Raw genomic sequence first — 25,542 nt, 5'->3', positions numbered from 1 at the left:
AATGTGGTAGTTAAGGTGAGCTGACGTACCTGCTGGTCCCATCAGCAGCATTACAAAGACATCATTTCTTCTGATTCAGGCCTGTGCTAATACAGCTTTCCTAAGTACCCGTGAGACAATAGTTCCTTCTGTTTGAAAGCTGGTAATCTTGTTAGGGAGAAGTTCTAAGAAAGTAATGGTTTAATAATTCCATCAATCTACTGACAGATTTATATACGGTTACAATTAAACACTGGCAGCATAAAAAGGGTTGGATATCACATCCTGCACTACGCACCATGTGCCATTCGGTTTGGAGGACAAGCCTTGTGCAGGCTCCCGGCATTTCCCTGGGTGGATGCAGTGTCCGCCACCACGGGTCGCGCAGCGGCACTGCCCAGATCCCAGCAGCGGGAGGACAGCTAGCAGCCTGCTAAGGGCACGTTTGGGAAACTGATAGAGAATAGCCCGATGAAGCAGAAGTAATTAGAAGTAAATAGGTGGGTTCTCAGGTTATTTTAAAACCAGTATTGAGAAATATGTCTGATTTTAGGAGGCTTGTTGGTGATTGTAGGAGAAAATGAGCAAATGTTGGCTTGTGGTTATAGCTTTCCGTGATAATCTAGTTCTTCTTATTTGTACTTCTAAGCAAGACTCTAGTCCCAAAATAATAAATACAAAGGGCTTTTTTGTTCTGCTGATGAATACAAAAGTAATGTTAAAATGAGTGGTTTCTAATGGCAAATATGGGAATTTATATAGAAGGTAAAGGAACAGTTAAACCTACTTAGGGTCTGCATACTAATGCTGCAGCTTAGACTTGCTTAATGCTGGCCTCCCAAGGGAGATGTGATTTCGAAGTTTTATCATAGAATTTATTTTGGATTTAGTTCTGTTTTTACTGTATTAGTAGTCTGTTCTCAAAAGAATTTAAAAATATAAATAAATAAAAATTTATCAAGTGATTCCCTGTCCATGAGTACCTGGGGGGAGCTGGAAAAAACTGCCTGGAGGTGGGAAGTTACCACAACATCCCGTGGAAGCTTTGCCATGCTTTAGAAGCTGAATTGCCCAGAAGCAACATTCATCAATTTAGTCATTTGTCTTGTGTCAGTTCTGAAGTATCTGTTTTAACATGAAGTATCATCGGCTCAAGATGCAAAACCTAAACAGGGCCAAGTATGATACTGTAAAGAGAGGCGGCGATCACTGCTCCTAATTTAAATATATTTCTTACGATGTCTTCAGCTGTTATGACTTAAATCCTTAAATCAATTCTATTTTGAATGCAAACTTGTGTTGAAGGCCGATTGAAATATCTATCTTACAAGTTGTGTTGTTGTTGTTTTTTTTTAAAGTAACTTTAATCTTGAACTTTTCCTGATATAATTCAGAGGAGAAAATATGGAAGTATTGCTTTAGCATGCAACTAATGTACAAAATGCCACATACTGATCTTAAATTGTGTTGGTAGAAGGTGGATTTGCTTTGGGTAAAATCAGTTTTCTGATGGGGCTGTAAGTCTGAGCATCACCTGTTATCAGGCTGACTGGGCATCAGTCAGTGGATCCTGGAGGAACCAAAACACTCGGTCAAGATATCCCTGGATTTTGAAGTTTGGAGCAGAGTCCAAACCTCATGTCTGCTGCTGTAACTAGCTGGATAAAGAGCCCGGTGTCTCTGAGCAGGAAGGGGCTGAAATGTAGCTTTACATATTGAGCATGTCTTTAACATCTGGAATGTTCTTGCTGAACCCAGCAATATGTGGTAACGTAATTACAAGTCTGCAGTTGAACAGTTTGTCATCTGTTTTGTCTGTTCCGTACCTGCGCCTGTAAGACAGTCGGGTGCCAGTGTAGTTGCTACCTGACAAATCTTTAGTGCTTCTTATTTGCTATCAAGGTGACTGGACTTTTGCATTTCTACTGCACCTTCGAAAAGAAACTCAAAGCAGTTGGGCTCCTAACCAGTCTTGTGCAATAGGTGAGTATTAACCGTAACTGCAGAGGAGGACACTGAAACTGCAGAGAGGACTTCTGTTGCTTTGGTATTTTTGGAACATGGGAAGGTCGGAGGAGGATACATTTCTGGAACCTCGTGGGCAGAAGCTTTTGGGGATAGCCAGGAGCAAACTCTGTTCAAAATATTTTGTTGTGCACAAGTAAATCCAGGGAGATTCATTCATATGTTTACTGGTTTATTCTGTGAAGAAGAAAATGCTATTAGTGAGAATAGAAAAACTTGTATAGGAGAAAAAGGGTGGGAGTAAGGGAGGCCTGGGACACCCTCACGCTAATCTCCTTTTGCTTCTACTGGCAAACTTAGGTATTCACAAAGCAGGACGTGGTGATTTCATCAGTGTGATCCCTTTCCCTACCCAATGTGAGACTTTGTCATGCAGTGTGCACTTATAGCGTACTACCCTGGTTCTGTCAGTGTGTGGAGCAGCTTGTGTGAATATCATTTTTCTCTTGTCAGAAAATACAGCTTTTACATGTTCTAACTGCTTTTATCATGGTCCATCATGTTTTTGGTAACATTATCCATCTTCCTATAGAATCATTCTGGCCTTCTTTCTAAGGCGCCCAAAGGTGTCACCACTCAGTTTGCTCTGGGAGGCATTAGCAGGGTATGTCCCATGATAGCAATCTGCCCAATGACTGAATTGGGTTGTGATTGGCTTTCCAAAAGCTCAGGTACTTTACAGATGTTTCCATCAGTTGCCATCTTTAAACAGAAAATCCGACTCATCTTGGCTGTGCAGTTGCTGACACACAGTTGGCAACAGAAATCAGAACAGGTTGACCTTGCAGGGTTCCTTTTTTTTTTTTTTTTCTTTTTTTTTCTTCTTTTTTTTTTTTTTTTTTTGAGGATTAGTGACCAACGCATTTCTCAAAAAGGCCAACATTTTTTTGCATAACCACTCTGTTTGGCTCTATGAGAGAGTGACCTCATAGGATTTGTTTTTAGCCTCAGGGATCCAGAAGAATCAAAATCAATCTCTTGACTCATTTGTCAAGATGCCAAGCAAAATGTGTGTGTGTACATACATACACAGTCTATTAGATAGTCAGCTTGGATTCTTTTCAGTAAATGAGGATTTTCAGTTTAATGGCTATTTCTTCCATGTGTACACACTGCAAGATTAGGAAATATTTAAATTTTATGATTTCTTAGAGGAATTATATATTTTAGGAAATTTGGTTAGGTGGTTTTATCATGGGTGCCTTATTGTGCTAAATCTTCTTTAACATTTCTGGGCAAAAACATCAAATCTGCTAAGTGTACTCTATGTTGCTTAAAAGATCGTCTAAGCTTTACTTCAGATGCAGTACCTCATTGTTTTGCACCTCGTGTGTGTTTTTAACAATACAATCATTATCTGGACTGCAGGACATCTTTTTGCATTGTAAAACTTTTTTTTTCCTCATGTTTTGAACAAATGACATCAATTAAATTTGTATCGCGCATTTCAGAATATTGTTTAAAATCTGGGTGAAGCTTAGATTCTTTCAAATTTGTAAGTGGCATATTGCAGCCTGCGTATAATAACTGGGCCTGAAGAAATCTTCTGTCCTTACTCATCCCATTGTGCCTCCTCATGTTTAAGCACTGCGTTTGAAATGCCATTAACAAAGAAACAGCATGACTGGTGCAGAGTAACATCCAAGTCTGAAGTTCCATTTCCATAGGAATTTTAACCCTCAGTGTTTATCTTTTGCCTCTGTTCCACACAGCAAGGCAAAAACAAAGTCTTAAATTGGCATTTTATTTTTATGTTGCAACAAAACTTTGATTCTTCATTGCAAGAGTTCATCACTGCCATTTTTGATGTGTATATTAAACTACGGGACTACTTCCCTCCTCATTTCCTGGGATTCAGAATTGACAGCTGCATTTCAAATTTCATTCAGACTTATCAAGAGTTTCAAATATACCTACTAGCATCTGCTTTTCCCTAAAAAGCCCCTTTCCAAACACCTGGTGTTTTGACTTTGTGTTTTTCCTTGTGTCGTAGGTCTTTAAATACTCTGCACCAGTTTTGCTGTCCAGCTCCATTGTACCATACCCAGCTAGCTGTCCCTGCCACACACTCAGAGTACAGGTAAGAGTAGATATGGTCCACACATTTTTCATTTGTGAAGAGACATCGAATGTTATGATTTGAAAAAAGAAAAGGAATAGCACTTTAAGGTAAATAAAAAATTAAAATTAAAATTAAAAAATAAATAAATAAAAGAAGGAAGAAAAAAGAATTGAGTATTAGGCAAACACACCAAACTAATTTTAACCTCTCATAGGGTAGTTATATTTGCTTCTCTCAGGCACTATTGAATGATACAGTAAAATGGCTTTCATGTGCTTTAAGAGGCACATCACCCTAGACACTTTGAAAGGTAGGAAGAAGCTAACTGTAGGTTTAGTTCTCACATAACTAACATAGCAAGGCATGGAAATTTTCACATCGTTTATGTAGGATATTGTTCTTATGAGCAGCACTGTTTTCTTCTCCTGCCCCCAAGTATTTCATGACAGAATAGCCGTGAATGTAGTGCTCTCAGGGTCAGAGGCATAGACCTGGAAAAGGCTCAGCATTGCTTTTTGATTTGAATGGAAGTAAGGGTTGTTGTTTTTTTTTTAACTATAAATGCTGAGCAGAGGCTGCCCTACGTATATCAGAAATATACAGTTTCCAGCCAGTAATGCTTTATTTAACATAGATCTCTTTACTGACTGTGTGTTTTCCAAATTCTCTTTGATGCATGTGGACAGCAGTAATTACACATCTTAATACAAATCACTGTCAGTGCCAGAGCGTTTTAGTCATCTTAGAGAAGCATCAAAGGACAGGTAACCAAAGTTACTAGAAATGTGAGAACTGTTAAATTGTGCATACATGTCATGAAAAAAAAAAAAAAAAAAAGCCTTTAACTTTTACTTTTTGCTATTAGTGATTAACTTAGTGGTAATTGCCAGCTCATGAATACTATTAGTATCAAAAAATTTAAGTCTGGTGCCGAAAAATCAGCTCACTTTGCACTGGTAATAAGGAAACACAAAATCAAACACTGAATCCTAAATCTGTAAATGCATAAACATACTTCTGATTTTAATCTTTCATGTCTTAGTAATATCTAACCATGCATGCTTGGATCCATCCCTTTGTTTTACACTGGAACATCAGTTTGTATGATTTCTTTTCCTTTCATCAGAACTCTTAGTTTTATTTGGTGGTAGCGAATCTGTAGTTCAGTTGTAAGACAACTTCAACTTGAAGTATTCCTTCAGTGAGGAGCAAGACCTCAACATTATTAGATTCCCATTTGCTTTTTAATAAGGCTTCTGTTTTTTCTTTCTCCTTAGATTATAATGCCTTAATTTTAAGGGTTTGTTAGAGACATTCCTATAGAGACGTTGATGGGAAAACCAGTTGTTTCTTGAATGTTTTGATATCTTGCCCCATGTAGGTTATTATTCATATCTCTAATATATTTTCTGGAATTAAAAACTTAGAGCAGTTTAAATTAAAACTTCCCTATTTCATTACTCATAATAAAATGGTTGAGGGCAGGGACTGGATATGGCCTTGTTCTTCTCTTAGACCTTTTCCCCCACCCCAACACACAAGTTGCCTGGCTAAGATGATTTTTTTCCAGTGGTGGTATAGTTGGGAGTGTGTGACAGGGGCAACCAGCTGCAATACAGGGCTGTATTAGCAAGAGCACAGCCAGCAGGCAAGAAGCATTTCTTCTCCTCTGTCAGCACTTGTGAAACATCATCCCCGGTATGTCTAATAAGGCATCAGGATACTGGTGCAAATCCAGCAGAGGGCCACCAAAGTTGCTGGGCGCTGGGGCGTGTGACAAGAAGGAGAGGCTGGGAGATCAGGGAGCTGCTCCATGTGGAGAAGAGGAGGTTCAGGGCTGTTATGGGCATTATCTCCTTAACGGGAGAGGATGGAGAAGGTGCAGCCAGCTCTTCTGGAAGGTGCACAAGGGCAGCATGAGAGGCAGCAGATTGCAGCAAGACAGATTCCAGTTAGACACAAGGGGAAGCAAGGGATGGATGTCACTGTGAGGGTGGTCAAACTTCGGTACGCGGTCAGACAAGAAGATGATGTCTCTGTCTCCACCGATACTCAGTCAGCTGGATGCAGCCCTGAGCAATATTGTGTAGCTGGCCAGGGGACTGCACCAGACACTTCAGAAGTCCCTTCAAAGACAAATTATCCTGTGATCCTAAAGCACTCCTCCTTTAGGAAAGGAAAAAATGGTGCTGGATTTTTGTTCCTTGGTAGACTGTTGAATTTATTTTCATATTCTCAGTGATGTGAATGCTGTCCCAGGTAGCATCCTACACACACGCAGTGGTGTGTTTGAGTCAGGCAGTTATAGTCTTCCTTATCAACAGCTCGATTTTTGAAGCTGTTGTATCCAAACTGATAGTTGCAACCTGACACCGCTGTATCTGCAATACCTGCCGAGTACAAACTATGCTCATTTTTGTAAAAGCCCTGAATACAGTAATCCTCTTGCTGTGAATGAAAATCAGCTACTATAATGCTAGCACAATTAGACTCCTAATTTCCACATACGTTTAATAGTATTAAACTTAGCTTTTGGTCTTCCCATTTATCAATTTATAAATAGAAATAATTGAAAACAATTCAGACAGAAATGGATGCTTCATTCTAACTTCAGATTTGAGGTTTTATTTAGAAAATACACGGAGGGATTAATTTTGTAGCCCTGAATTAAAAATTAAATTTGCTCTGAAAGAAGCAATTAATGAATGCACTACAGTGAAATCTGGAGCATCTCTGATTTGCTGTTAGCTAATTGCTGGATGTTTTATTCACTCCAGCAGTTTTATTTCTAGTCTAGATGATCTTTGGCATCTGTTTTGAATTGTTAATAGGAAAATAATGCATTTTTAATAACTGCAGCTATTGCAGTAATCCCTTGCTTGCTCATTTTACAATGTTCAAAATAGATAGAAATAAAATGAGTTATCTTACATTCTCCTATTGTAAGAAAAATCATAGGAAGCCTATGCACATAACGTACTTTGAGCTAGTTATGTTTGTGTTCCAGTTAGCCCATATGCCTCCTATGTTTGTTCCTTTTGATTTATTCTTGTTTAGAAGTTGGGAAAAAAAAAATAACAGTAATGTCTCCAGCTTGGCTTCCTTAACTCCCTTTCTCTTCCTGCCTCCCAGTGCCTTAAACATAACGTACCCTTGTTCAAAGCTGCAGACTCCATGAGGTGTTCTGTCTTCATTAGAGTTGCTCTGAATCCAGGTGTTACGTCTGGTGTGAAGGGCAAAGTAAAGGAGATGGTGTCTGGAACCAGAGAGGCTTCAAAAAGGTCCTGGATCTCTGCAGTCTTAGTTGTACTTCGGCTGCTGAGCCTCCTGCCTGGTATGGCCCAGCTTATCTCGGTGGCCTTGCAGCTAGCGTATGTGCAGAGCAAAGCCCGGAGTTACAATGGTATTCAGAGAAAGCAAATTTAATCGTATCTGTTTCTCAGTCAAAGAAAAATCTGGTCCCACATTTTCCAAGCACATTTTCTGTGTAACAAAGTTGAGTTAGAAGTTCAGCCTATCTGTGCAGGTGCCAGGTATCACAGAATCACAGATAGCTTACACTAATAACACGCTTTCACTTTTGTGTACCTCCTAGATGTCAGCTTGGAGTCTAGCCCTTGAACTTTCTGGTGACTCGGCTGTTTGCATCACTCCTCAACACATAGGTTGTATTTACAGGGTGAAGGCAGATTGGTAGCCAACCCTTTTCAGAAGGCTTCCTGCTCTGATGAAATTGGGGTGAGTGAGCGGGCAGGTTGGTTTTGTTGGTGTTAGTGCCTTACAGCCCCAAATCACTGTAGCTGCCAGCTCCTCAGGATTTTGTGGTGAGCATTGCTGTAGCAATAGCTCCAGACAGGCAGATACAATGAGTAGTGCTCATGCTTGGGAGTGTCAAGTTTTACTTGTATCTGTATTGCTGGAATAGATATGTGATAGGCGGGAATATGCAACTACAACTGCAGACAGATTTGCTTACCACTATGGATCTTTGGATCTGATGTGTTTATTCATAATTCTGTGATTTCCTTGTTCTGCTTTGCATGAAATGTTGGCTGTCACTCATTCCTTTCTCCATCCATTTTACCTTCCATCTTTCTAATATTTAATTAGATGCCCTTATCATGTCCAAAGGCCATTTTCAAATCTTGAAGCTAGAGATTTTTCTTTTCTTTTTTTTCCCCAGTGATACCTGTGAAAACAAAAAGATAATGCAAAGGATGTTATAGTACCAAAGAAATCCCATCATTTTCTTGCAGTCTCTACCTGCTTAATGTTTAATCAGCACCTCTGGGAGGTAAAACCATTATTCTGAAAATTCTGTGCTTATGTGAAATTTTAATGTGGAATCTTTGTTTCACCAGGTAATGTTAGCGTACATGCAACAAACCACTGTATCGAAGATGATAGGAGGAATAATTGTGCTATTTCTTTTTTCCTGAGCCAGTGGCAGGCATCGTAGCTGTTTTGTTACCCGAACTGGCTAACACAGAAGCTTAACATACAATGATGTCTGGCTGGCAGATGCTTCTCTATTGAATAGAGTGGTTTCATTTTTCTGCTTTTTCAAGAGCACTGTGGGAACTCTTGCACACTAGGCACAGTCAGGGAAAATTGGGAACTCTTTGCTTGGATTCCTGAAATTGAAAAGTACCAATTTTTCAGATAAATGTGGTTCTTTTCAGCTCTGTTTACTTTTTTCCATGGGTGAGCACTGTACTCTTTGCCAGGCTTAGACAAATAGCAAATATTTCTCACACAGCATCTGTAAATATATCCCACACTACAGAGCAGACACCTCAGTCCTGGGGTAGTTTCCCAGTCAATGATTAGTCACAGGTAAAACTGTAGCTGCAGCAGCTGTGCTTCACAGTCCTTTCTACCGTTGATATGACTGTTTATTGAAGTTTTCTACAAAAATAAATAAATAAATAAAAACAGACATCTTATTTCTAACTGAATAACAATTGCCTAACTATATAACTTAGCATATAAGCACTTTTTTCTTTACAATATGCAGGGATTTAAAAGCTTGACTATATATATATATATATATATATATATATATATATAATTTATTTATTTATTTATTTCACATTAAGCAAAGGAGTGAAATTAAGGTATCTCAGATCAGCCAGCATCTTGCTTTAGGTTATCCTGGTTTTCAAGATGAACAAAGAAAAACGGATCTGAACACTGTCCAAATCTCATACTCTGTGCTAAGTCAGTATGAGAGGTTCAGATAAGGCATCTGTGTTCAAACCCTATGGCAAAAGAAAGCCGGCAAAATTATAGTAATACTTGTAATTTTCCACTTGATGCCTGTGTGATATAGTGATGTAAAAAGGGTGAATTGTGTTTGTACACAGCAAATTGTTTGAAAAAAAAAAAAAAAAAAAAGGAGTTGTCAGAATATCATGAAATTTACTATTTGGTTTTGGATTTTCTTGCTTTTTCTTCCTTCGTTGTGTTTCTTTCCATCCTCCTCCTTTAGCTCGTTATTTAGTTTAAAGGAAGTGATCACTCGTGGTTGTGTTACTGGTAAAGAAGTGACCTCCTACAAGCTTCCTGCTAAGCCGGCATCCCCTCCTCCACCTGCCATAAAGCACGTTATAGCATTACAGATGTAGGTATTCCAAACTGCTGCTTTAATAGCCTTTGTGCCTTCTGGTTTGTAGCACCATTCATGATGCTGGCAACTCTGCATGGAAACAGAGTTCTTTCAACTCAAAAAGAAGGGGGGTGAAGGGTCAAGTGCAGCTCTATCAATCATCAGTACTTCTGTGTGCAAATCACCAGCAGAGTGGGAATGCATCTATTCTGCATTTTCAGTGAACTATGGGCAGTGAAAATCCCTGTGGAATGTTTCTCTTTAATATGTTAAAACTAAAGACCCCATGGCCACAGTAGGCTGGGTTATGTATATGACTGCTTAATGTCATTTTTCGTATGAGAAAAAAAATTGCCCTTTTGAAACAGCTTTTGCCTGAGAGTTTAGCTGTCAGGTATTAGCCTGTGCTCCTTTGGTTGTTATTTGTTGCCCTGAAAGTCCAGCCTCTGACACTGAAGGGGTTACCAGTTGGTACTTACAAGCAAGTTGCACTGTTTGTGAACTTAAATGCAAACAAAAAACAACTCAATCTTCATTTTCCTAATGCTGTTCCCTATGATTCTGTTCCTCTGTCTTTTTTCTTTCTTGCCCCCCCCCTTCCTTGGCAGGGAAGATAATGTTCTGCACCAGTTCTGCTGTCCACCTTCGGGGTCTAGTAGTCCATCTTCAAGATAACAGAGAAGCTCGGGGTCGCTAAGTGTGCAGTCAGTGCTACATCTGTATAGTCCATCTCTCCTCTCTAACTGGTGTGTATGGGACTGACATTTGCATGGATGCCGTAGGATTCTTGTTCATATCAAGTCTGAGTTACTCAGAATGGCACAGCCGTAAATTTTTATCATCAGTGCTTAGTAATCTTTTCTCCGTGCTTTTCTACAGCTCTCTTCCTTGTGTCCAGTATTTGAAACACTTGCAAACTGTAAACAATACATAAAATGCACTATTTATTTTGAAGTAAAATAAACAGTACCATAAGTCTTTAAGTGTATTGTGCGTTTTGTTACTGTATGTGGTCATGTGGCATGAAGGGCACAAACTAATGTGATTTCTTCTCCCCCAGGTGTTCAGAAGGTAGGACTGGGGCAAGCTGTTTCTTGTAATGTCATCTGTATTAGGATGGTTTTTCTGCTTACAGTCCTAAAAGTTTGCTTCAAGTCTGGGAAAACAGCATGACATTTTGCGAACATTGCTATGCAGAGATTATCCAGAACTATTGTTTCCTTGCTTTTTGATTATTCTGAAGGACCAGCACGTTTATGTCATTACAGCAGGTACTCTGCCTGTGAATGATTACATTTCGTAGCTCCGTTGAGATCTGTCTTCTAATTTTGTTTGCCTGTGTCTGTCAAAGTCTTATGTTAAGCATTACAAAAAGTACAAGACCATTATTTATGTGCTTCTGGTATCTAAACGATGAAAATATTTTTCCTCTAAGCTGTGCACAAAATTGTCATCAAAGAAACAAACTTGTAATTGAATGGCCCCGTAACTCCAGCCAGATGAATGTGAACATACCTGTGTGTGTCTAAGAATAGAGTCCGAGTTACCATTACCCAAAAGGCACTTTGATTACACCTTTCCAGACACATCTTGTGGCTCTAGAATAACTGGAGGATTTATGTTGGTTGGATCTTCCAAACTTAAACACACCAAGCAGGTATACCAGGAAACAGATTTTCTGTAAAGTGGCATTCACTAGCCCAAAGCTAGCAAGGAAGAAAAACTTGGGCGGGTGGAAGGCTGTTAGGCTCCTACGCCTGTTGTTACTATCATAAGTTAAAATTTTACTCCAAAACTACCTTGGTCAGACGTGGTTGGGTGAAGGGTGAAAAACTGGGGAGGGAGGGTTGTTTTTTGGATAGTTATATGTAGCTCTGAAGACTGGATAAAAGGGATTCATCAGAAACAAGAAGGGAAGAACTGCAAAGGTAGCATAAGGATCATTCTCATCCTACATAATGTGCTTTTTTAATGACTCTGAAGGTATCCATAGTAAAAAACAAAAACAACAAAAACAACCAAAAAAAAAAAAAAAAAAAAAAAAGACTATGCTTTTTAGTTAGATTTGATCCTAGTGTTTCTCAACACTGCTCCAATATTATGCTTCATGTTAAATGTTTTCTGGTACCTGCCTAGGGTGTGATCCTGCAGTGTCTGAAGCCTAAGGAAGAGTTTGCTTGCAGAAGGCTAATCTGCCTTCGTGATTTTACAACAGTTTGCCTACGTCCCTGTTCTGACAGTGCAGAGTGAACAATATTTGGCTTTTTCCAGCATTTGATGTGGAATGCACCCTAGTTTCACGTGTCTCTATCTCTTGGTATTAGGTGATAAACATGAAGTACTTTCATTCCCACTGTAAAATGTGCAAATTATCTATGCAGAAATAATATCGTAGATTACTGCAGTTTAATGTGTCATTGGAAGTGTTCTGATGTTTATTGGGCAGGGTAAAACACTCAGATGTCTGAATGATGCTGACTTTTTTTAGCCTTTTACTGCTATAATTAAGATTTTCTCAGAGTTGCTACCCAGAGATAGCAACAGTAGGAATTTCTGATATTTTGACTTGCTTATCTCCCTCCCAAATGTAAACAGTGATTAACTCTCTCTACTCGGTGTACTGAACAGAAGCACTGTAATTATTCTCTTCTATAGGGTAGGATTTGTCCCATCTTTTAATAAGTATCTTTTCTATATTTGTGTAAGGGAAAACAAAGAAGAAAGACTACTGTTAAATATGAAAATTAAAGCCACCAGCTCTTGGTGCCAGCCCTTTTGCCTTGGATGTGGTTATAGTTAATGATGGCTCCGGTGAAAATGAAGCAAAAGACTGATCAGTATTATTAGCTGTAACAGGATGCTATCATTGGCTCTTTTCTATCTGGTAGTTTTCCAGTTAAGGGAAGATAATATCAGTATAAGTTGCTAGCATTTGAAACAATTGTTGGTACCCATAGTGTCTTCAAATCATGGCATTTACACTACATTCAGCAAATCAAGAAGCTGACCTTCTCCCATGCAGTGAAAGTCAGAAATGCACAAGTAAAAATTTTCCGATTTAAATAAATCATGGCTGGCTAAATAAATCATGCTATGAATTTTAGGATTTAGCACTGGAACCTGGAAGGAATTCTTCTTTAGTTTGCCTGAGTTGAGAGTAGTTGACCTACATGCTGCACATCATTATGAAACAGAGAAAGGCAGCAGTGGAAAAATTTCCATTTCCTCCTGATTCCTAGATGATTTTGCAGCTGCTTTTGTGAATAGTGAAGACTGTCTTGTGCATTCCACTATGGGAGGTGGAGGAGAAATCACATTTTTCATGTTTTTATAGACCAAATTGTTTCATACACCACCCTGAAGGTCATGAACACTGCTGCTTTGGAGGAGTTCAGTTGGGAAATTTCTCCTTCAGCACTTTTAGGCACTTGCACCTATTAGGATCAGGATTTTTTGGTTTTCTTCTACAGCATGGATTTCTCCCTTGCAAGCATACTCAGTTCTTATATTCTTAGGGTGGTTTTGCCTGAAATAGGTGAGTAAAACCAGTTATTGCAGAGCAGCTACTGGCTTGCTGTTATTTTCTGCCCATGCATCACTTCCTCTCTCTAACTGTGGCTGCGGGAAGGCGTTCCCGCAGCTCGGAGCAGTTTGTGCAGACACTTTGTGCTTGAATGGCGGGGATTTTTATGCACCACTAGATGGAGCAGAGAGCAGCTCAGCTGTGATAAATTGAAGACTCATCTCCCAAAGTAGGATTAAAAATAACTAGCTGAAGCAAAATATTTTAAAACATGAGGAGAAGAAATAGTCCCCTGGAAAATGTTGTAGAGTGTAGATCTTAACCATGACTCAAAGCAAGCTTTTAAAATTTTTCTTTAGCCATTGCACCAGCTCCAATTTCAAGTAACTCAGGATTCACAATTAATTAGTATCATGGATAGTTTATGGCTATGGAAGCTCCTTAGCCATAAACCTCCCTGAGCCTAGGAAAGAAGTGTAACCTGCTGTTCAGAATGAAGCAGCATTAAAATAGCATTTAAGGTGACTGACTCACTGTGCTCTTTGTCAAGGGGCAGTGACTTGGCTTAGTCCTTTCTGCAACCTCCTCATTTGTAATTGTGAAAGGGTGACATTCCCATTGCATAATATTGATTTGCCAAACTGACCATTTTGATCTGCAGCAATAAATCCTGTTCCACCATAAACAATGAACCCAGCAGAGAATTTTCAGTAAAATAAAATAAAATAAAGGCATAACCAAAAATATCTACATAAACATCTGAAGGTATCTTTGTGTTGGTGGCAGGATTGTAAATGTTACAAAAATTTCCGTTTTTTCCAAAAATTGAACAGTTCCTGAAATGGTGGCTAGAGGGAGCTCCAATGCAATCTGTTTCGAAGCTTTCTCAGCAAGTAAATCACTATAGACATGGCCTATTTTATTACTTGAACCTGTAGATAAAAACAATGGTGGAAGCCATCAATATTGATTTATATTTACTTTTAAATGCTATTAACGCTGGGGATGGAGGAGTATTTGATCACATGGAATTACAAATAGGATATATATGCCAGTTTGCCTTACAGTCAATTTTATTTACATATTTTATGGTTATTACCGTATATATGTGGAGTCTGCTTGTGCAGCGTGGTCCACCTTTCCCTTTCTCAAGTTGCAGTACAGGGTGAGTTCCAGGGAAGGTGCGTGTGTGTACCTGTAAATGTATGGGGTAGGATGGAAAGTCCAGCTGTCCTACTGCCAGATGTCTGTCACATAGCAAGGAGTATGTGAGCAGGGCAAGCGTACAGTGATACTTCTCCGAGGCTTCAGTACATTTTGGCAAGAAACTAATCAAGCTGTCAAATAGGTTTTCAAATGAAAAAGAATTGATAATTACTATCTTTAAAGATAGCATGAAAATTTCAAAACTACTAGAAGGAGATTTCTATTGTCAAGGCAGCAGAAATTCTAGTTTCATTGTTCTACCTCTACCCAATTAATTATAACAATTCAGTTCAGGGTACCACACTTATATTTACAGGACATTTGGCTTTTTCTCTTCTACGTGCAGGTATGTTTCACATTTTCTCTAACTTCACAAAATGTGCACAGCAATTGCTCAGAGCTGGGTGGGGGAATTTGTAAGCCAGTGCAGCTGCACAGAAGGTCTGAGTCATCTGCAACAGTACCGGCTTTGTGACTCCACTGAAAGTGAGGTGATTTGTGATTTTGTGCCCCCTACCCCAGCTTGCTGAAGGACACTTTTTTGGCCTTCCTTTCTGAACGGGGTCGTGGCACTGGGCAGGAGTATCTGAACATGCCTGGCAGCGAGCGTGGTGCTTGCAGGGGCTGGTTCCTGGCTGTGGTCAGGGTATTACGTGCTCTGGTGAGCTGGCAAAAATGGACAGATAAAGACGAGACACAATTTAATTGAATCAATCCACAAGGAGAAGCAACATCTAAGGAATTCAGCACGTTTTTGCCTGGCCAGATTTTTTTGGACCAAATTCAGGCTCCTGTTCTCAGCTACTAGGTGACACAGTCCTGCTGCCATCCAATTTCCATCCTGTAATGTACAGAACTGTCTTCATTTACTGGTCCTTAAAAGAGACTTTAGAGATCTAGAGGGGCTGAGAGGGATGTCCCCAGGGAAAGGATTCTACTGGGTTTTGGTGTGTTTTTGTTTGGTTTTGGTTGTGATTATTTTGCTTTTTCACAAAAGGATGACATTATAGGGCTGGAAGGAAAGAGAGTACGGCTAATAAGTTTTGGTTTGCCTACTGAGTAAAGATTTGGGTACTTGTTAAGGACTGATTAGGTCAAATATAGAAGGGTAGGAGGTTTGAAAGATCCTGGGCAGCATGGCTTCCTCTGTTTTGCTCAGCTGAAATCTTTAGCTGCAATTACTGCATTGCCTTGGTTGTTGCTGTAAAACATGGGTGTTGCTGTTTCCTTTAGAGATTCTCTGTATTTGCTGAATGCGCTGGGTAGCTGAAGTTGCAGATACCAAAAGACTATTTCTTCCTAGTGTTATGTTTATTTTCCACATTCAAGTGAAAAATTCTACGCAGGATATGGGGTTTCATGAAAAATCTATTTTCTAGTGTTTCAAGAAAGTGCTTTTGTTTCCACACCCATTAGGGTTCTTTTTTTTTTTTTCCTTTTTTGATGTTAATTGTATGCTCTTTGGCCTTTAGTGATTTTGGCTTATGCATTCATAGAGCAAATACATAAAATCCACCCGTGACCCATTATTGTAAGTATTTTTCCTAAAGAAAATATGTCACACTTTATTCACCTCTGAATGTTTTGTAGCCCATCACTGGAAGCATGGCACACCTGCAAACTGGATAGCATTGAAATCTATCTTGCTCTCTTCCTCAATTAAATTCATCTTTATGGAGAATTCAATTAGTTGTAATTGATATTTTATGACAAGACTTTGCCAGAGGCTGGTGTAGTACAGCTAATTAATCTTTGTCAGGTGATGTTACTTAAATAATTTTATTTTGTAATCCTACAAGCTGTATTATTAATCAGGTGACAAGTATTTCTGACACTGGAGAGAATGGGTGACTCGCCCCCTGCTCAATCTCCTAGATGTAGCAGATGTTTCTGACAAACAAGTTTGTTTGCTCATTGGCCACGAGGTGTCTGGTGAAAGCAATTTCACTCGGCTTTGTCCTTTGTTAGTGGGCGAGCCCTCAGCTGTGCCTGCTGCTCTCAGCCGGCCTTGGGAGCTGCGTCTCCAGGATAAAGCATTAAATTGAGGTGCTCTCCACATGCGTTCAGCTTTCACGAAGCCCAAAGACATACCTTCTGCTTTATAATCAATCTTCATTATTGTCAATTCTATTTTCATTTCAATTTTGTGCAGTTCAATGAAAATATACTTAATTTGGTGCTGCCAGTAGGTACTGGATTCCAGGTAAGATGTGAGCAGTAGTAGTTCTCTCCACAAACCCGCTTGCTTAGATTACTTCAGTGCTTCAAGGCAAGAAAATAGGCATTGCTTTTTGAAATAAAACTGAAAATAATTGAGTATTATACACTGTCAACTCATTTCACGTTCTTCATGAAAGACTTGAGGATGATCAAAGAGTTATTGATTGATGCAAAGGCTTAGGTGTGTAAGCGGCGCAGCAGGAAGCCTGGCACTTCACTACAGATGAGGCTTTGTGAATCCTAAGCTTTGCTTTCATGTTTCATTAGGCACTTGTCTCAGCCACAAAACTTAGTTCATCTTCAGGATGTCCATGGGCAGCTTAACTGTGAATAGGAAAGCTTGGGAGGTAATTTCCACTAGTCCCTGTGTAGCCTGCCTCCTCTGTCACCCCTTTGCTTACAATTCTGCTGCAGAGGCTGGTAGTGAAGTGGTGGTCGCTCTAGCCAGGCATGTAAGCGTAAATGCCAGATGCACATTTCCACCAGTCATTTGTTTCATCTGATCCCTAGTGCTGAAAAGGCAAGTGGTGTAATAGTCTTTGAGTAATACATATGAAAATGAAGAATGGGGAAGATTCATTTAAAGCTTTCTCTTTTCGGGTACCGTGCCATTTTTCCCCCGTGTTCTTTGTGTGTTGAGAGCTTTTTTGAAGGAATTTCAGAGCGCTGTGTGTGTCTGTACCCATGCAGCAGTTGTAACTGCATGTAGGTAGCAGTTTCCCAAGTATGATTGTCCTCCAAATATGCACAGCTGCATCCAGTTGGCAGCCAGAATTTTTGGCCTGCTCAGATGCATCTGGCATTGCACAGTCTGATTTCTTGGTTTACATTGAAACTGTTCTAGTTCCCACGGGTGGTACAAAGGCACCCCGAGCAGATCCACTGTAAATACCATGTGGAACTTGGGCTGAATATGGCAATCTCCTTTGAACTCTGAAGTTGTGCAAAGCATGTAGTCATCGTGCTGTGGTTTCATCTGGCTCCTTTTATTATGAAAAAGCCAGGGTAGTGAAAATTATTATTACAATAAATTCAATTTATTTTATTTACCAGGTTTTATAACATGAAATATAGAATCTGGTGCTTTTACACTCTGGCACTTGTGTAACTTCCTAAAGCTAGGTGTCCACACTGCTAACCCTTCTTTTTGTTCTGCCACCAACATGCTGACGTAGCTTCAGTTGTACTTCTTTTCAGGTTGTGTAGTAGTCTGCTGGTTGCATGTTATTTCACTTACATTTGTAAGCCTTTTCTTCCAGAAAACAATGATCCTTTTTAAAAAAAAAATACGTAATTCCCTTTTCAAATCAGTAGATTTCTAGCCGTCAGCAGCAGAATTACTAAAATTTCTACTGTGTATTTGCAATGATAAAAAGGTTGTTTTCCATATATAAAATAATCATTATAACCTCTGACAGACGGATAAAGTAGTGCACTGCAATTTAAATTACCGAGTCTGCCGATATGGATTTCTCTGTCAATTTTCCTTTTCAGAAATTATAAAAGGGATAAAATAGATGCAGCTTTACTGAGTAGTAAGGAAACAGCACATTGATTGTAGGTCCTTGAATCCACTTAACAGCTTGTGTGATTCTGTTACATTTCCTGGGAAACAAAAGGGTCAGGCACACTGATCCACAGCATCTTTTTGTAATCTGCTGCTGCTTGTCAGATGCTTAGGTAATCAAGGGAAAAAAAATCACTGACATGCAGAAAAATGATCATTGATTGCAAGACAGTATATTGAAGTAGGTTGAAAGTCGTATGAATTCTTAAACTGTAATGTCGATGTTTGTGGCCAGCTATAGGAACAAATAGCTTTGTCATGACACACAATAAATTAGCTCCTGGCAGTGCAGACCGTGGCTCATGCTGCCTGCAGGTCTGTGCAAGGGAAGGAGGCTCCCCTGCAAGCCTTTTGTTTTCCTACACCCCTGTGTGCGGGTGCAGTGTGTGAGCTACAGGGAGGTGCCTGCAGCACGTGGCAGGGCACAGGAAATACTTAAGCTGCAAGCTTCTCTCAGAGCACTCATTCGGAACCAGGGAATTAAAAGCTGCTGATGTGAGGTTGAAAAACAAATTCTTATTCTATGAACCAATATGAAAGGGGGAGTAAAGGCTGTCACCGAACCACTCCTGTGGTGTAGCAATGTTCTGCTCCATGCCAACAGATCTTACGCTTTGAACTGCCTGCACTCATAAAGTTCCTAAGTACACGTAAAGGAGATATAACCCAACGGAAGTGGTCTCTGTATTTTAAAGGATGAAGTCATAACTCTCAGCTCTCAGATTATAATGTAATGGGGCCAATTTGATGTGTTTATCTTCATATTTGAGTTTTTTTTAACTGCACTGCGTCACTTGTGCAGAGGTGTTAGTAGCTGTTTAGGAGGACAGTAGTAACACTATAGCTTGCAACAGGAAATGTGATGATCAAATACTTGTTTAAAATTACACATCCATTTTACGTTTCCTCAACAGCCTTTGTTTCCTGCTATTTTCACTCATGCAATCTCAAATGCCTTGCAGGGATACTTGTAGAACTTAGACCTTTGTGGTACCTGCATGTGTACCAGTGTGAGGACATGTCCAGAAAGTATCTGAGGGTTCTGTGTTTTCTTCCTGTGATAACATTTTATTTATGCTGTGAGTAAGCAGTCATACAGAATGAATAGCAGTGAGCCTAACTTGGTTACTTTAAGAACATAATTAACAGTAATTAAGAAGCCCTGCACATAATGCTAAAGCATTTTCAGTTTTATGACGCTCATAAGCATTGCTTTCTTTGCAGATAACGCAGAAAAAAAAGGGGAAAGTTAGGTGCTTCTGACTGCAGTAGACACAAATGAGAACCTTTAATGTCGTATAAGTTTGTTCCACCATATTGCTGAACAAGATGTTTTCAAACATTTCAGTCTCAGATTACATTAGCATCCTGGACCTTTGCCTCACAGGGGATTAAACATAGATCTGGAAACTTTAATGTCTTCAGATTGAACGATGCACAACTGGCTGCTGCTATCAGCAATGCACTATCTCTTCCCTCTTTGGAAAACCTCTATTCCCATGTTGCATGTATCAGTTGGTTTTGTTTTTATGGTTCTAAATTTAAGCTGCAAATGGTAGTGAAGCTTGTTAATAAACATCTGATCTTCATGCAACTCTGGGAATAAGTGTGATTCAAATGAGTTTGTTTCTAACAAACCCAAACCCACATCATTGTGATATGTTAATATGAAAGCAATTCCTCTGGCAAGATATCATCTTGAATAACAAGGCTGATTAGATGCCCAATGGATAATATGCTCTTAACTATTTATTGTCAAGAGGATGGCTCCATGATAAAGATTTTGTTGTTGTTATTTTCTCAGAATACAGGGCTAGGGGACTTGCAGCTCCTTTGGAAAACCTGCCTGCAGTCATCCCAAGTGGGGTCCCCAAGTCCCAGACATACGCAGTTGGTGAACTCAAACCCAAAAAGGCATAGGGGTGAAGAGGCTTAACTGGCAGGGCCATTAACCTTCAGATATTATTGCAGGAGCAAATCTAGCTGGGGGGAGTGTTTCAAAATTACTTCTTCATATACCATCTTTTGCTGTGCAATGTGTTACTACAAAATTCCAGTTAGAGCCTTTCTTGAAAAGGAAGCTTCCCCAAGTCACCCCATTCTTAGCCTTGCAGATTGCCAGGCCCCAGTCTTGTCTGTAAGCACGAACTGGTTTATTCTATTTTTTATTTTTTTTTGCCTCTACAGAAATTGACTTTTGCCTTTCCACGGTCATCCCAAATTAATAGAGTTAGCTGAGCTTCTTAATCTGTTTCCTCATGGCTTTTATGTTGACATTGAGAAGGCTTCCTTTCCTAGATATTACTTTTCTTACAGATTTAAAATCTGTTTGCAATACCATGATTATATTTCGGTTTGGAAAATACATCATAATAATGAGTGTTTAGGTATGCTTCTGTGCTGAAGGTTCTCTAAATTATGATATAAACCTATGATGCAAATGGGTGCATCCTGAAGGAGGAAAAATGGAAGGAAGCACACGTATAGCTTGCACACAGCCCAGTTTAAATTCAGTTAAGTCTCTAGTATGTCAAGTAGGAAAGCTTGTTCAGAGTTTTCCTGAAGATTTTTTTTCCCCTCTCCTGATTCATTTCTTTCTTTGGGGCAAACCTTTTGGTCTCAGCCATGCGTTGTCTGGAAGTGATCCAACAAAAGTATCTGTCAGTTGGTTTTCTAAACAATCATTGTCTGCTTAGACTTGTAATCCAGCCTTAACTGTCAGAGATCTGGGAAAGCGAGCAGCCCTCTGAGCACAGGGAATGCGAGCTTCCCAGCCAGGAGCTGTGCAAAACCCCTGGACCCAGCAGAGCTCCACTCAGGAATGTGCTATGCCATTCAAGCCCCAAGTGAGGAAAGCTTTCTATTTCTGGAGCAGCATTAAACGTGTATTTAAGTACTTTCTTCTCTAAATGATTCATTAAAATATCCAAAGCTCAGTGTATGAGAACAGTACATTAGATGTGAGAATGTCAACGGTTTTATTTAATATTCTTAGTCCTTCTTCTGAATACTATGTTTTCATAGGTAAATGGTACCAGTTACGGTAAAACTATGAAATTGCATATACAAAAGAAAGATTTAATGGAACCATATTTTCTACTTCTGTAGGATTCTGTTCCGGTGACTAATATCAGTGGAGAGACTGTTAGCTCTGTCCTACTTACCAGGCAATTATGCCAAAGCCTCTGGAGTTGGGTTGTTCTACTTTCGATCCATGGTTCAGACATGCTACCATGAGACAGGTTTCTGAGTGAAATCCAAATGGAAATGTAGTTACCAGAAGCACTGCAGGTGTCCTGCTGGCGTCTGCTGTTGGTACATTCCCATTTGCAGACAGCAGAATCTGCCCCAGGACTGAGCGATTCAGCAGTCACAGAGTGGTTTGGGTTGGAAGGGACCCCAAAGCCCACCCAGCCCAAACCCCTGCCATGGGCAGGGCCCACTCCCACCAGCCCAGGCTGCCCCCAGCCCCATCCAGCCTGGCCTTGGGCACTGGCAGGGATGGGGCACCCACAGCTCCTCAGGGCAGCCTGCGACAGGGCCTCGCTGCCCTCAGAGTGAAGAATTTTTTCCTACCGCCTGATCCCAATCTCCTCTCTCTTGGTGTAAAGCCGTTCCCCCTTGCCCTCTCAGAGCAGCAGGAGGAGGCAGTGGGTTGGAGCAGCCGGGCCTGGGCCCCTCTCTGGCAGTGCTCCGAAGCGGGTGTGGGGTCAGGGCAGGCATTCGGTCAGAGCAGCCTGCCTTCGGTTCTTGGCGGCCGCTCCGGTCCCGTGTGTTGCACTAATTAATGCAGGACACAGCTGTGTGTCTGATAAATGATGCACCATCCCGAAAAGACATTATGACAGGGTTTCGAGCTATACATCCACCAGATTCCTTCTGATTTCTGGGAGGAAACTACTATCCTCATTAGTTTCTGATCCATGATATTCAAAGCAGAGCTTCCTGCAGCTTGCTCCTTCAGGGCCAGTTGTTTGGCTGCGTAACAAAAGCGAATGCTGGACTGCAAGCCCCTGCTCCCTTCAGCTCACGGCACGTTTGAGGGAATGCCTTCTCCCTGATGATTTGGCAGATCTCTGGGCAAAGGCAGGCTCTGCTAATGAAAGGGAAGCTGAGATGATGTGCTGAGCAGAAGCTAGAGGTGGGAAGGGAAAACTACTGCAAATGTTACTTCATTACTGGTTTTGGTTAAGCTCTGTGTTAAGTAACTTTGCAGGGTTGTAGGTCACTGAGCTACGCAGGGGAGCAGGCTGAAGGGGAAAGAGCTGAGTGTATGGTACTGAACTGCAGCATTGCAGGGAGATGCACAACCCGGTGCAGTGTGTGGTACTTCACACGTTCAATGAGGTGATTGTGGCTCACGGTGCAGCTAAAGCATGTTGGTGGCAAGCTAGATTTCTGGGAGTCCTGTCAGCGCTCACCAGAGTGACTATTATACAGTGTTTGTGAGATGCCGTCAGTTTTAATGAGGAAAAGTGAGCACAACGTGATCACATTGAAACTGGCATACAATTATCAAGTCGGCTACTGTGTGTGGTGCTTAATTATCTCATGGTAATTTTCCATACAAAAGTCTCCAGCCCTGTGCCTTGTATTACCCTCCCTGCTACACGTGTTCCTACAGATCTGTGGGGCTAAGGTGGAAAACATTACAAATTACCTAGACTGAACTGATAGAAATTAAAAACCCAGGATACGAAGGGATGATTTTGTCAGTAGCTTGGTTGGTGACTAACGCAGTGGCTGGACTGTGGTTTCCAGTTTTGCTTCTGCAGGAGGGCATTCCTTTTGCCGTGCTCCTTTTGCTGCCTTCCTTCTGCCTGTTATAGTCAGCCACGTTGGCCTCCCCTACTAAAGGGAGCAGTGAGACTGGGACACCAAGCGTTCAGCAGTGCTAGGTTTCGGACTGCCCTCAAGCAGGGTAGCTATCCCTATTTAATGAAGCTGTGTTTTGGAATACAGATGATTTGGTCCTCCTTTGTAACAGGATGTGAGGTCTCACATCATCGGGCTGCAGTCAGGTTTCCCTTTCTGCTGCAGGCTGCCAGTTTGTACAGAGAAACTGTGACAAGCAGCAATTACTCACTGAGCAATATATAGCAGTGTCTTAAATGTTTAATGTTATTCTGTGTTCCTTTCCTCAGTGTCAGAAGGATGCAATACCATGCTGCTTCTAGCACCAAAGGTTTGGTAGAGCTCAGAACTGTCTTTTTCCCCCATACACACCATCTGAGCTGACATTTGCAGACAGCATATCTTTGTATTGGGATGCTCCAGATGAATTTCACTCCTCAGCCAAAAGATGATATATTTAAGCAATCTTTATTTGGGACCAAGCTGTGGGTTTTTCAACTACAACTATTTAATCTGTCACCATTGTGCGTTTTCATGCCAGAACATCTTGACTTCTCTCAAACTGGAAAATTTTCTGGCTTTTTGCACAATGCCTGATCAAGATGTGTAGTTATTTGTGGTCTCTGCCAGTATTAAGATAGGTGGTACTGTGGTCTCATTAATCCTCTGGTTAACTGAGAATGAAGTAGTTGCAACCATCTGCAGTGATGGAGAAGGACTGCTCCTGCCTGAACGCAGCGTTACTCGGCAGAATTGAGCCTGTAGGGCTGGAAACTGCCCGCAGAACCCCAGGAAATGGACGCAGCCATATCGAGTTGCCACAGCGTGGGGACTGTCACAAAATTATCTGCTCAGCGTGGTAAGAACCCCCATATAACTTTGCACTCAGTCAAGATCATGTAACAAATACTCTGCAGAAGACGTGTAGCACAGACACAGGGCAGGACTGTTGCAGTGACTATATTCTGCTTAGCCGGTCTCAGCAAGAGCACATTTACTAAGTGCTTCTGTCACATTGGCACCTGCTGCAGGCACATTGACATCTTTCTTAGAAATACTGTAATGATTTCCATTGTCACTGTTGCACACTGAGACACAGAATAGCTTAAATGAAGGCCTGTGTTTCTAATGCTGTCTCCCCAATCAATAGCACTCCTTGTTTATTATCAGAGCTGAAGAAAGCTAGGCTTTAGATTATTGATTCTTCAAGGCATTCATTTTCCAACTTCTCTATGTCCATATGGCATCAGGAAATCCATCTGATGCAGTTTCAGAGGTAGCCTTCACTCAGAGTCATTTCATACCTATGAAAAATCAAGTCTTTTTTTATCATTAAAAGGAAGACAATGAGACAAAACAAAACACAGAACTTACTGCTCAAGGTACCAAGAAACTATTCTTGTGCCTCACTTAAACCTGCTAAAACGTTTTGCAATATGATCTAAATACCCAGTTGCTAGGAATTGTTTGCTCACTGCATGACTTTCATAAGCAACTCGTATATACAGTGCTCATAACAGATGTTGCAGCCTGCGGCCTGGTTTGGTGCTCCAGGGCAGAATTCACAGCTAGAATTTATTTAATCTTTCTCTCTTTGGAAATTTAAAGCCTACTGCATAAGGAAACACTTGTCTAAATTTTAGACCAATGATTCTTTGGGAACATTTTTTGTCCTGCATAATGTTCTGCAGAAGTGAGGTATTTTGTGATTTTATTTTATTTTATTTGCTAGCTGACTGAAATAGATACAAGCTGTAAGCAAGGTTATAATTGAAGAGTTGTACATATCTGTATCTCATGGAACTTTTGTCCTTTAAAGACACTGTTACTACCAAGAATTACACCCATTCTTCAAATTTCATGCTGACCCTGTTAGCTCCAAATAATTCAGGCAAATTACAGCCTTCTGTGCTAGGTTTAGTTACAGTTCATGCAAGGATTCCTCTGCCTTTCCTCTAAAATGTCAAGAACTTGCATGAAGAAGAGATGTCATTCAGCCGACTCACCCGTGACATTGGTGCAGATTTCCTCAGCTCCTTACCTAGAAGGTCCCTGAAAACTCCGTGGAAACAAACTGAAGATGCAGGGCAGCCTGCAGGGCTGCTTGGAGCACTTCCCTGCTAATGCAGACTGTTCTGCAGCATGTTCTCTTCTGTTTGGTGGCCATCTTTCAGCACAATTTTCAGCCAGTTCCTTGGGCATAGTTTACAGTTACATGTAGTTATTTTTATTTCATTTCTTGCATATGAACAATGCGGAAATTGTGCATATGTATATAGTCAAGTCTAGTATATTTTAATAGCTTTATCTTTAGCATCTGTTTTTTGTTGGTTTTTTGTTTGTTTGTTTGTTTGTTTTTGTTTTGTTTGTTGTTGTTTTTTTTTTTTTTTTTTTTTTTCTGAAGTACAAATGTCCTGAATTTTGAACTCACCCCATTATGGAACGAACAAATAGAATTGTTAGACCTTCCTGTATTTTTCTTTACAGCTGTGCAATGT

The 25,542-nt window shown here is 40.4% G+C and overlaps 1 protein-coding gene across 11 annotated transcripts in view; it reads left to right on the top strand.

Moving 5' to 3' along the window:
- Positions 1-25,542, top strand: part of IQSEC1 (IQ motif and Sec7 domain ArfGEF 1) — a 352,517-nt gene that overhangs the window by 164,716 nt on the left and 162,259 nt on the right. For 7 of the 11 annotated variants that reach the window (XM_084531124.1, XM_084531139.1, XM_084531138.1 and 4 more), the window contains one exon: positions 3,998-4,084. The exons of the other annotated variants lie outside the window; for them this stretch is intronic. In XM_084531124.1, the coding sequence (XP_084387250.1) occupies positions 3,998-4,084 (87 nt within the window). The remainder of the gene's footprint in view (positions 1-3,997; positions 4,085-25,542) is intronic. 11 annotated transcript variants of the gene reach the window in all.

Source organism: Aythya ferina (genome assembly GCF_964211825.1).
Source record: "Aythya ferina genome assembly, chromosome: 10".
Taxonomy (NCBI): Eukaryota; Metazoa; Chordata; class Aves; order Anseriformes; family Anatidae; genus Aythya; species Aythya ferina.
The sequence above is the reverse complement of the archived record's forward strand: the minus strand, read 5'-3'. Positions and strand labels throughout refer to the sequence as shown.